At 33.9% G+C, this 11,943-nt stretch overlaps 2 protein-coding genes across 3 annotated transcripts; both read left to right on the top strand.

Moving 5' to 3' along the window:
* The first annotated feature begins 239 nt into the window (after positions 1 to 239).
* On the top strand, positions 240 to 5,985 carry CycB (Cyclin B). 2 transcript variants are annotated; one of them, XM_088194667.1, is made up of 7 exons: positions 240 to 377; positions 516 to 730; positions 3,753 to 3,933; positions 4,006 to 4,335; positions 4,395 to 4,517; positions 4,594 to 4,814; positions 4,999 to 5,985. In XM_088194667.1, exons 1-7 carry the CDS (start codon positions 351 to 353, stop codon positions 5,390 to 5,392), a joined length of 1,491 nt encoding a protein of 496 aa, XP_088050793.1. In that variant the 5' UTR covers positions 240 to 350; the 3' UTR covers positions 5,393 to 5,985. The 2 variants fall into 2 exon arrangements, with proteins under 2 accessions (XP_088050793.1, XP_088050801.1); XM_088194675.1 differs by lacking the exons at positions 240 to 377; positions 516 to 730 and adding an exon at positions 2,294 to 2,416.
* Positions 5,986 to 6,035: 50 nt separating this feature from the next.
* On the top strand, positions 6,036 to 11,324 carry LOC148238560 (uncharacterized). Its single transcript, XM_088194686.1, has 3 exons — positions 6,036 to 6,195; positions 9,097 to 9,347; positions 10,071 to 11,324. The coding sequence occupies exons 1-3, from the start codon at positions 6,129 to 6,131 to the stop codon at positions 11,130 to 11,132; spliced, it is 1,380 nt and encodes a 459-aa protein (XP_088050812.1). The 5' UTR covers positions 6,036 to 6,128; the 3' UTR covers positions 11,133 to 11,324.
* Positions 11,325 to 11,943: the final 619 nt, after the last annotated feature.

Raw genomic sequence — 11,943 nt, 5'->3', positions numbered from 1 at the left:
ATTGTAATAATAAAATGTTTTTTATTATTATAATAAGTATCTGAAGTTTCATAATAAAAATAAAAAAACTAATTGATTTAATTTATTTAAATTATTAGAATTTTGTTAATTGGTAGTTTTTTTGAAAAGTATAAAAAATAGTTTTAGAAAGTATTTAATAATCAATAATATTTTTGCTGAACGTCCAATTTAAAATTTCCGTTGAGCGCGCATGGCCTCACTTACCGCTGTTAAGGCTCATACCGGCTGTTGGTCGACCGTTAATTTTAAAAGCGGTGGTCTCTCCGACCAGTCTGTTGATTGCCGGCGCCTTCGCCTTCCATTGCCAGCTCCGCTTTTCTGTCTTCGCCATGGAATTCAGTAGTCGACCGTTGAACGTAAGTTAGAGTATAAGTTATTGTTGCAAATAACAATGGCTGCCTCATTCATACGCTATTCGACCTTTTCACTAAGTGATGATGTTACGCTTTCGAATAGTACATATTATAATTTAAGTTATATAAAAATATTTTCAGGCCATCAACCAACAAGAAAACTTGTTCTACAACAAAGGCAAGATCCAAACGACCGCCAAAGGAGGTCTGCAGAATGCGACGACCAAAAGAGCGGTGCTAGGAGACATCAACAGCAATATTCGCATACCGCCGCCGCCGCCCGCGGCAAAGGGAAAATTACAGACCAATGAAGTTGTAAAACCCAGCGTTCAAGGGACTAGACCTAACACTAGGAGGTATATTACAATCTGCAAATGTTCAAACATATTTCCATCCATATTTGGCATTATGTTTATGTATTCATATAGGTATATGAAAACTTGAATGGGAGATTAAATAATAACCCATGGTTAAATATTGTTGAATTAATACCATGATTGCTTCTTTAGTATACTATTAAAATGTAGAAATGATTGATTATCCTCGAAAGAAATTCTCCGTAATGATTTTTTTAGCTCTCGTAGTAATTTATCCTATTTTTATTGTCCTTTGATATTTTCAAAATTTCGTCACCTTAATAAATATCATTATTTAATATTTTATTAAATTAATCTATTCCCGGATATGCGACCTAATTAAAGATTTGTTTCTTCACATATCTTTCTCTGTGCTTATAAAAAAGCAAACATTTCGCTAATTGTATTTACTAGTGCTAGTCATACCATTGTGGTAATGATCTCCATTTTAAACCATGTTTTGATCTTGGTTGTATTGTATTGTATCCTTTTGCAAAAATGCATCTCAGAATACCTCACACATGCACACGTTTGATTGTATTGGTGAATTTATCCCCTATTTTGCCAAATAACTGCTGACCTGATGAGTGCTTATTACTTATTATTATTTTATTCAATGCGTAAATATAGTACTATTAAGCAATGTGTACTAGTTACACATCACAGTTATTTGGCGGCCGAGGCAAAAAACTAAATTTGCGCCCCCTCCCCATATTAATACTTTGATCAGATCAGTTCTGACACAGTTTAGAGAGCTAGACACTTACCAGAGCTTATGAAAGGCTGCTTGACATATTCGAGAGGAAAGGGCTCAGCAGGATACATGGCACTATGAGTGGCGTATACGAAATAATCCGGAGTTCTACAACCTTTTCCAAGAAGAGTGTCTCTACCTTCATCAAATATGGAAGAAAAATATGATTGTAACCGGTGAATGTTCGGTTTATATAAAGTTTAAAAAATGCCATAGCGTAGCTGAGATGCGAACCTAACCTAACCGGTGAACGTTTGTTGATGCTCGATTTATATAAAGTTAAAAAATATGGAACAGTTCTCTTCATACTGTTAATCTTTCAACAGCCTGAGTTCGCGGTTTCCACCCTCTTGAATACCGGCGGCGTTATCGCATATATTATACATATATTTGTAATATAAAAATTCGATCGAAGCGATTTTCATGGTTGGTTATATAGTGTAAGTGTTCTGATTGAGGGACTATTAAGAAGCAAAACAGGCAAACACACGTTGAATTTTATATATATACATATATTATTAAATAATAAATAAAATGTTTTAAAATATGGTAGAGAATTCATTTTAATTCAATTTCCAAAGTATGGTCACCTACACTCAAAATTGTAAACAAAGTCGCGGAAAACTGTATATGTGAGACACACATGTTCCATATACATAGATTGTTTATACATATAATATTTATGATGACTAATTCGCATCAAATAAAAATAATATATGCATGTTGTTATAGCTTTATAGCGAATCACTTAGGTCAGTGCATCAGCGCGGCAATTAATATCAGATTATATTTTTCAACAATATTTTATGATAATTTTAAGTGAATATTGCGCCTTTATTTGGTATCATGGCGCCCCACAAGATCTAGCGTCTCAGGTGATCGCCTGTACTGCCTGCCCCTTGGGCTGGTCCTGACATCACTGAGAAGGAAAGGTTAATTGCCCTGTTCCTAGGGACTCTCCTTTTTGGTTATGCATTAAGAAGGATCGATTTGCTATTTGAGAATGTTAAGATTACCACCAATATGATATTTTTACTACAATGGTTGTCAATATTGTCACTCACCACAGAATACTTGCGTATTGCCAGTTGAAGATTTGGCAACACTGTCACTAGGCACTTAATCTGTGGACCCGCAAGGTGCTTTTCACTTATTGATACTCGGTGGTGTTGGAGATTTAGTACTTACATTGGGGATTTGTTACTACATAGCGTCTGAAATTCTAGTGAGACAGTACTATGGATATTTTTGCTAATATGAAGTAAAGGTTGTATCCGTAATTGTATCATAGTCTTTGTTAGGAGTGTTGAGGTAAAATGGGGGCAGTATTGATCATCTTTGCTTGTCACTGAAATGTTTTCGATGCATTTGTGTTACATTGTTTGTATATGTACATACGAGGGGGGACCCAAAAATAATGAGACTTTCCTTATAACTTTTTTTTTTCAATATTTTTACACCAAATTTTGATCACCTTCAAAGTACTCTCCATTGACCAATATAAAACGTCTTTTCCGCTGTTAAAAACCATTCTGGAACTCACATAATGCGATGTCTTTTAATCTCTACAGCGATTTTTGTTTTACTTCTTCCACAGTCCCAAAACGTTTTCCTTTCATATCCTTTTAAAGTCTAGGGAACAAAAATAAGTCACAGGGGGTTAGGTTAGGTGAGTAGGGCGAGTGAATAATCGTTGTCATTCCGTTTTTGTTCAAAAACTGCCTTACAGATAACGTGGTGTGAACCGGTGCGTTGTCACGATGAAAGAACCAATCCACTGTGCGCCAAAGATCCGCCCTTTTCTTCTTGATGCTCTTTTCAATACTTCCATGTTGAAGGCGATGGCATCATCATTGTAAGCTGTTTGAAGCATTACAAGAGTTTCGGCGGCTGTTTTCGCCAACAGAAAATAAAATTTTACCGCAGCGCGCTGATTTTGGTGGTCAATTATTTCACGTTTATTAAATTTACGCACAAATGGGTGCTCTAACTGCGACAAAACGTCGCACGCTGACTCAAACTGGTTCCCTCTACAACACGCCACCACCCAAAACTCGTTCGCCTAACGTTCCTCCCCTCCACAGCCCGAGTCTCATTACTTTTGAGTCTCCCCTCGTATGTATATGAATGCATGTTTGAATATGAGCGTATGTCTGAAGAAAACCTGTTTAGTAACTGCGGTGAAATAATTAATAAATAAATTAATATAAAAATTGGATGGCTTGAAGCTGCAAAAAATAAAATTTTAGTAAATACTTTTTATTTTAGCTACAAAAATATCAATGCGAGAGTGGACACGAGAATGGACGCGAGAGTGCTGGGCAAAGTTCCCAACATCGTCCTCAAAGCTCCAAAGGATGATCTACAAAAGTTAATCCCCAAAGATGACTCTGCGTCCGTAACGTCCAAAGCAGCCGGTGCCTTAACAGCGCGACTCCGTAAAACCAAAGTATGACTTAGGAACTTATTATGATACAAGTATTTACACATTATAGATTCACTTCATAAAATATGTTTTCAGATATCGAATATTCCAATTACGAAAACGTCTTCGCAAGAGAGCTTGCAGCAGAAAGAGAGTGCCAAAAATTCAGCAAAAGTAAGCAGTAAAGACGTGATAATCCATGTTAGGAAAGATTCCGATGCCAAGGATCAGAAAAATTCTATTAGCAAACAGATAACTAGGCGATCCGAAGCTTATTCTAGCGAATTGCTCGAAGAAGTCGAAGACATTGACTCTGGACACAGAAACAGTCCAATTTTAATGGGCATTTATGTGAAGGACATCTATAATTATCTTATTGAGCTGGAAGTGCAGTATCCGATCAAGGAGAAGCATTTAGACGGACAGGTATGTTCAGAGTTTTTATTTTTAATAATTCTAGATTTATAAATGTCATATTTTTATAGATTTGTATGACTGCGAATATGAGATCAATGTTGATTGATTGGCTTGTGGAAGTTCACGAGCAATTCAGTCTTATGTTGGAGACCCTACACTTGACCGTTGCTATTATCGACCGTTACATACAAGTATTTATTTTTTTCAAGATGTTTTAATAAGTTTTGATTGAATCGAATCTAACGTTGCTTATTATGTGTTTTTAAGGCTGTTCGAACGATTCAACGGAAACAGATTCAATTGATTGGCATTACTGCCATGTTCATCGCAAGTAAATATGAAGAAATGTTTATGCCTGATATACAAGACTTTGTGTACATCACTGATAATTCTTATACGAAATCTGAGATATTAAGATGTGAGCAAGTGATTTTGTCGGAGTTAGATTTCTGTCTGGGAAGACCGCTGCCATTGCATTTCGAACGAAGGTAATTAACCATCTTTGATTTTTTAGTAGAGGGTTGAAGAATATACTAGGGATATACGAGAGATATTTAGAAAGTAAAGATACATATTTTTCTATGATATCGACATTCACTGAGCTCAATTAATAGTATTTAGCTATCTATGGATGTACATACATATAAATATAGACAATTTTTTTTTTTTTAGATTCATCAAAGCCGCCAAAGTGCTGCATGTTAGGAATCATCACCTGGCAAAGTACTTAATCGACCTGTGTCTGGTTGAATATGATATGGCGCATTATCGACCATCTGAGATCGCCGCCGCCGCTGTTTGCTTGTCTATATCACTCTTATCACCGACAACGTTGCCCGATAAATGTTGGACACCGACCCTCGTTTATTACTCTGGCTATAAATATGAATTAATCTCAGATATCATCAAGAAGATGGCTAATGTCGCGATCAAGTCATCGACGTCTCGTTACAAAGCGGTTTCGACCAAATACAACTCTCCGAAACATGGCAAAGTGCCTTTGTTTAGGGAGTTGAAGGGTGACCTGATTAAGAGCATTGCCGGAGTACTAACTCCAAAGTCTTGAGACGTGGCCAATTCTGTGAGAGGATATTTATTGTATGCAGTCTCTTTGATTGTTATTATATCTATTATACAATTCGATGTTTTGATCAGATTTATTTTGATTATTATAATTGTTCTATATGGTAATGTTCTGTACATATTCAATTGACACGGCAAGCTCAGCATGTGCAATTATTCGTCTTTATAGTTTATATTTATGCTTATGATTTCGTTAGAATGACAAATGGTGGTTTTTAAGTTAGAATTAAAATAATCAAATTACTGTTTGACTTTTTGCTTGCTGGTCAAATCTATGTTTTTTTAAGATTTTTTTATATAATAAAATCACCACGCGAATATATCAACAAAACCTAACATAAAATAGCTAAATTTTCTATGATTGTACACCGAAGGTAATGTATTATATATTTCACTTTAATTATTATACGATATAATATTAATAATTTAATTGATTTCTATTTAATTGTTTCGATACGATAAGAGGGCGTTACGGTTGTGAGGTCCAGATTACCTCCTTTATTGATGTCAGAGCAGGCGAATTAGCTTTTATTATTTTGTAATATGTGTGTGACAATAAATAGTATAATTCCATAATGTTTATTTTACTTGTCATCACTGTGTGATATAGAATTATTGATAAGATTCTGTCTGGAGGCTATGAACCCTGACCCCTTCTACGTCAAATACATTTAATACAGTCGCGGATGTCGTTCAATTGAGTCGTAAACGTTGCTGACATGGGTCGATTGAGTGTTGCATTGTTGGCTTTCCTGCTGTATGGAAACGTCATATTAGCTGATAAAGGTAAGCATGTTATTAATTATCATTTTATCAATATCCTCTTCTTGCTTAAAACTCAAAAAATGACATATAAAACCATCTCTAAAAATATTTTTTTATTAATTTCATTGAATATTGTCCAGCTATTTTTAACATCGTTTCACAGACAATTTATATGTTTAGAAAATATCATAACATGCGTAACCCTGCTAGGATGAATTCCATATTTAAGTTGCAACGATTTTGCCACATATACTAAAATAAGTCTAGTAGAAATATATAATTTAGTTAAGTATATCCGTCTGTAAAATATAGCTAATAGATATACGCTCCCTTCCAATTATAAAAATGCGTCATCATTTTAGAAAAAAGTTTATGAAACAATGTATTAATAGTTATTGAGAATGTGTTTTCAATATCATTTAGATTATCAATTATTGAGAATTGTGTTTATTTGCTTTTCTGATTAGACTAGATTATTACTGATTTCTTTCTGCAAGCAATTGCATTTCTATTTCATTATCTTGGTTTCTTCATTGCAACTGCATATCTCTTCCTATTTTCAAAATTGTAACGGTCTAATATTATTTTTGAACTTCCAATTCGTTCTCGAATTTTGCAACGATTTAAAACAGACCACTCTGGTCTCAGGCTTATCTCGGTCAACATAGTCGAGTGCTGAGACTTGATGAGTTCGAGTGAGTCAGCCCGTGAGTAATAATGTAACCAAGTATCAAGTATTTTTTTTGGAAGACAGCGTCATTTGGGGGAAAAGTATTTGCTCACATTGAATTTAGCCAGAAACATGCATGTCATTTAATTTATTAAAATAAAAGCAGTCTCAAATCTTTCCCAAAAATATTTTTTAAAAGATGTCATTTCAGTGAAATCATATCGGAATACATTTTCACTGGTAGAAATATACTTTTACCAGTGGAAATATAATTTATCTGGCATATGTTAGTAAAATTATGAAATTACAAATTCTCTACATTAGTAATACATATATACATTTCCATACTTATCATTATTTATTTACACGCGATCTATAAATGACAGGGAATGTGTATTTTTCAGTAAATTTATATTTTTATGTAATAATACATTATACCAGTAGGTATATTTTTATACTAGCGCAAATATAATTTAACTGTTGGGCGTTAGTGAAATTATATGCTGCTCTAAAATGTCTGAAACTCAATTTGACAGTTGCGAAACGTCCATTTGCTGTTCAAACCCAAACCTAATACAATGAAAGTACTAAAATCAATTATATTTTTTGAGCTTTCATTATGTCAAGTCCAAAATAGAAATTAAGCCAACTAATCTCTCAGAGGAAGATAAGCGAAAGAATAAGTACAGACTTACTGATATTATTAATTCAAATCGAACTTTCGTCAATAGGGTGTAAAAACAATTATCACTTCTCAGAAGTCAAAACTCCCGTTTAAAATCAATAAAATTGTGTCGGCGCCGGAGCAGTGGGAACGCTTGGTACCGAGCGTTTCCATTGCGACAGCGATAAACAGTGCAGGATAACATGCTTATGTTCCACGCCTGTTACGAAGATCGCTGTTTTAGTTTTTGCTGCGATTTTGAAAGTTTGTGTAGCTATTGCTAGCCACTCTTGGGTGTTCCAAAATTAATGTTTCACTCTTGTTTTGTTTGACAATGCAATTTTTATTTTTATTTTATCTTTCAGAGGGCCATTATGCTTAGAACCCCACAATTCTAAAATATATAATCTAGGCATTAAATGTTATAAATACCCAAGCAGTCTAAATGCTTACTGATGATATTCAAATTATATTATTAATTTAATAAAATTGTTGTTTTAAAGTGATACAGTTTTTTTAACTTTCTTATAATAAAAAAATGTGAATATATTTTGATTTGACGCGATTTGCTTTTGAGTATTGGGTACTTCTCGGGCACCATGCCCGCATTCAGCAGTTGCATTAGGCTTGGAAGTTTCAGCCCACGAGCAACTGAGATCCAACCCAGCCTGGCGTTCGCCCCGGAGTACTGCACAATCCAGCGCTAGGCCCGACCTTCCTTGGTCGTCGCGATTGATGACCGTGGACGGGTCTACCGTTGCGAAATACTGTTGATGGTCTCCGGCATCACTAACTGATTGGAGACAGAAATTGGATATGGGAAATGGAGGGTAGGGGTAGTTTGCGGGCAGTCGCGCTCCGCTTACCATGCGTCTCTCTGGAGAGAATAATAAAAGATAACATTTGCACCCAAGTATTATATAAAATATATAGATACATAGATGAACCAAAAAAGAAATGTACATTTATCCCCCGATTTACGCAGGTATTTTTTTAATAAGACAAATCAAACATTTGGTTTCACATGTATAGTGCGACAATATGGAAATGTATGGATTAATGACTTACTCATTCTTTTTGCGCGCGGCCTACACCTGGGACCTCTCCCACTGCCCATGCACTATGTTCTGAGTTGTGGAGCACCAGTCCACTACATGCTGGAGGCCCGTCATTCTAGTGTGAGAGAGAAACGTGAGCTCCTTTCGAGGAGAAAGAGACTATTTAAACAACAGTTTGAAAAAATATTATTGACCTAAAAAAATACAGACCATTATATATGTACTTATATAATTTGGTAAATACTATGTCAAAAGTTGACACTAATGTTTATATCCAAAACTATGCAGCTTTCCTAGTAGGATTTTCCTGAAAATTTTAAAATCATTCAGACACATTGATAATGTTCTTCTTGTGGGTAATCAAATAACCCCACACTCTTAATATATAATAATAATATTTTCTGTCATACGAAGAACGACGATGACGGTACACTGTATGTATAGTTAACTAGGGAAGACATACGGGTTCCATTGTTTATTTTTTATTAACTATTATGTATACATGTTTTTATTATTTATTATTATTTCAGATGAAGAATCGACAGCTAAAGCTATGTTAGAAGGCGAAAGGAATATAGCCAAACAGATTTTGACCATCCTCGAACATTATAAGCAAAAGGATCCTGTGGGCTTTCCCGGAGCGAAAATTCCAGATCCAATGCCGATTCCGGATATGAAACACACATTTTCGATGGCAAATATGAACTTCCAAAATGTTCAAGTGTACGAGTTGAGCAAATTTCGCATAAAACATGTCAAGTCCGAAATATCACAAATGAAGGTATGAATTATTTTATTTTATGGAGATTAATACTCGAAAATACGTTTAAAATCACTTAAATTATTATTTAATAAAAAATAGCAAAATATTTTGAGTGAATGCACAGCTACTCGTGCACCGTTTGTTGCACTTCTTCGTCGAACCTGAACCTCTCTCCTTTTTATTGGCTCTATAACCCAAGATGCGCTTTGCTTCCTTTCCTTGGTTTTATAATTATTTTTTTATTAATTGGATGGACAAGTAATTAGCTTGTCGCATTATGGCCAATGACACCCGGTGTTTTCCAAAGCAGTCACCCATCCAAGTATTGATCGGAACAATGATGCTTAATTTCGGCTGCCGTCCTTGGCCAAACCTCTTTTCTACTATCATCTATTTGAGCAGTTCAAATATGTATATGAAAGGTACCGGGGCGATCTATTATATAGCTTTATATTGTAGTTCCCTTATACACTTACTCAAATGCCAGGCTTTGTGTTGCATGCCTGATTCGTACTGCTTCTATGAGCCAATATATGTAATACTGCGTTTAAAGCTTTTATAAAAAAAAATATTTTATATATAATGTTTTCTTATATAAAAATATATGGATATAATCTATTAATCTTAATGACTGATAATATATTTAATAGTTGATTTATTATTGTGAAAATACAATTAGAAATCCATTAATATAAACCTTACATATGATGTTTGCATAAAAAGTTAATATTTTAATTTTAGGTGAATGCTGCAATGACGATTGAAGTTTTATACATAAAAGGCGATTATACAATGACATTATGGTTCAAAAAAGCCAAAGGACCTTTCACCGTAGTCTTAAAAAACGTGTACATCGAAGGAACAGCGAACTTGGGCGTCGAAAGAGATGGAAAACTGCAAGCTCAAGACATAAAAATGGACATATCGTTTAGTAAAATTGACATGAATTTCCAAAATCTCGGCATAATGGGAACGATTTTCCAAGGCATCTTGAATTCTGTCGGAAATTTCCTCTTCGACTCAGTAAAACCATTTGTATTGAAAGAAGCTTATGTAAAGATCAGAGGAGAGATCAATTCAAATTTGGATAAAGTAGCTGGAGACATACAGTTCTCAAATTCCATCTCTCCGTTAGATATGGTCGTTGCTGAAACGAGAGGCAAAATCAGGGATATGAAGCTAGATCCTTTTATGGTCGAAGATTATAATTATACTAAAGATTTTTATAAAGCTAAATTAAGTCATACATGGCTAATGGGTGTATCGAGTTTTTATCGTGTCGGCGACATGGCTATTACGATGCAGAACAATACGATGTTTGTGGATTTTGAGATTGGAACTCAAAAACTGGAAGGTCAGACTCAATGGGAGATTAGCTTCGTCGGTGGTTTGATGTCGAGAGCTGGAACTGCTTCGTTTTCTGTAGATTATATCAACGTTAGAGTGATTGTGGCTCAGTCTTTGGATACCAGGAACAGGCCTCAAATGAAGAATTTCGATTTGGAAGTTGGTAATATTCAAGTGCGCTTCGATGGCGCTGGTACATTGGACTATGTTATCGAATTAGCTATAAACGTGTTGCCAAATCTATTGAGATATCAGATCGTTGATGCAATAGAAGGACCGATAATGGAGAAAATTCAAGAGAAATTCAATGAAATAAACGTCGAAGCCATTATTAAGGACAAGGTTGCAACACTCAACGATGAAGATGCTGAGAATTTCAAACTGTCTTCGTTGAAGGATTTCCAGATGCCAAGTAAAGATTTGTTCATAAAGGAAACTATTTTTAAAAATAATTAATTTTTTAATTCAATTTCTTAGAAAATAATTACAGAAGTGGTTCTTATCAAAACTAATAACTACGATTATAAATTTAGATATTTTTGAATAAAATAATATAAAATGTTATTATTTTTTTATTAGGACTGTGTTGTTACTTAATGTTAATATAACAAAATTATATTTATTTATGAAATTAAATATTTTTACGCAGTTACTGTGTTTAATTTCATATTAATAAAATAATTATAAACATAACACATCACTATTCATATATGCCTACAAGATTTACAAAAAAAAATGAGAGAAACTCTATTGAAAAAACTTGTTATCTATACTTGTGTTGTAATAAATACTTGTTTTAAAGATAGCATTTCCGAATTCCATATGAAATTAATCTTGAAAATATACAAGAAATAATTAAATTAAAGTATTAGCTATTTTTGGTAAGAAATTCAATAAAATTTATTAGTATTTTTAAACGTTGTTTTAATCAGGAAATATGTCGAGAAATTAAAGAATAAAAATAGATAAAAATTCAGCGATCGATAAAAATTAGCAAAGTATCAGTACATATCAAACCAGATTATATATTTTGCTGATTTTTTTACAAAACTCACCATTTGCCTAATGCGTCATGATGGAAATACATATCTATGCAAAAACTTATAGGAACTTGAAAATTTTATTAAAAACTGGTATTTTAAAAAGTGTTAAATAAATAAATTTTATGTATTAATAACTATTTTCGCACAATGAAAAAAATGCTTTACGTGTTCCGTTAATGTACACTCAGTTTACATGTTAAAAAGTGCGAAAATAATCGCAAACC

Source organism: Plectrocnemia conspersa, unplaced genomic scaffold (genome assembly GCF_051122295.1).
Source record: "Plectrocnemia conspersa isolate PC_06_02 unplaced genomic scaffold, ASM5112229v1 ptg000001l, whole genome shotgun sequence".
Lineage (NCBI taxonomy): Eukaryota > Metazoa > Arthropoda > Insecta > Trichoptera > Polycentropodidae > Plectrocnemia > Plectrocnemia conspersa.
Note: the sequence above shows the minus strand (reverse complement) of the source record. Positions and strands in the feature narration are given on the sequence as shown.

Coding starts and splice junctions, on each gene's coding strand:
- CycB (XM_088194667.1), top strand. CDS start 351: ATGGAATTCAGTAGTCGACCGTTGAAC. Junction 731..3,752: donor ACTAGACCTAACACTAGGAG/GTATATTACAAT, acceptor TTTTTATTTTAG/CTACAAAAATATCAATGCGA. Junction 4,336..4,394: donor AGAAGCATTTAGACGGACAG/GTATGTTCAGAG, acceptor ATATTTTTATAG/ATTTGTATGACTGCGAATAT.
- LOC148238560 (XM_088194686.1), top strand. CDS start 6,129: ATGGGTCGATTGAGTGTTGCATTGTTGGCTTTCCTGCTGTATGGAAAC. Junction 6,196..9,096: donor CGTCATATTAGCTGATAAAG/GTAAGCATGTTA, acceptor TTATTATTTCAG/ATGAAGAATCGACAGCTAAA. Junction 9,348..10,070: donor CCGAAATATCACAAATGAAG/GTATGAATTATT, acceptor TTTTAATTTTAG/GTGAATGCTGCAATGACGAT.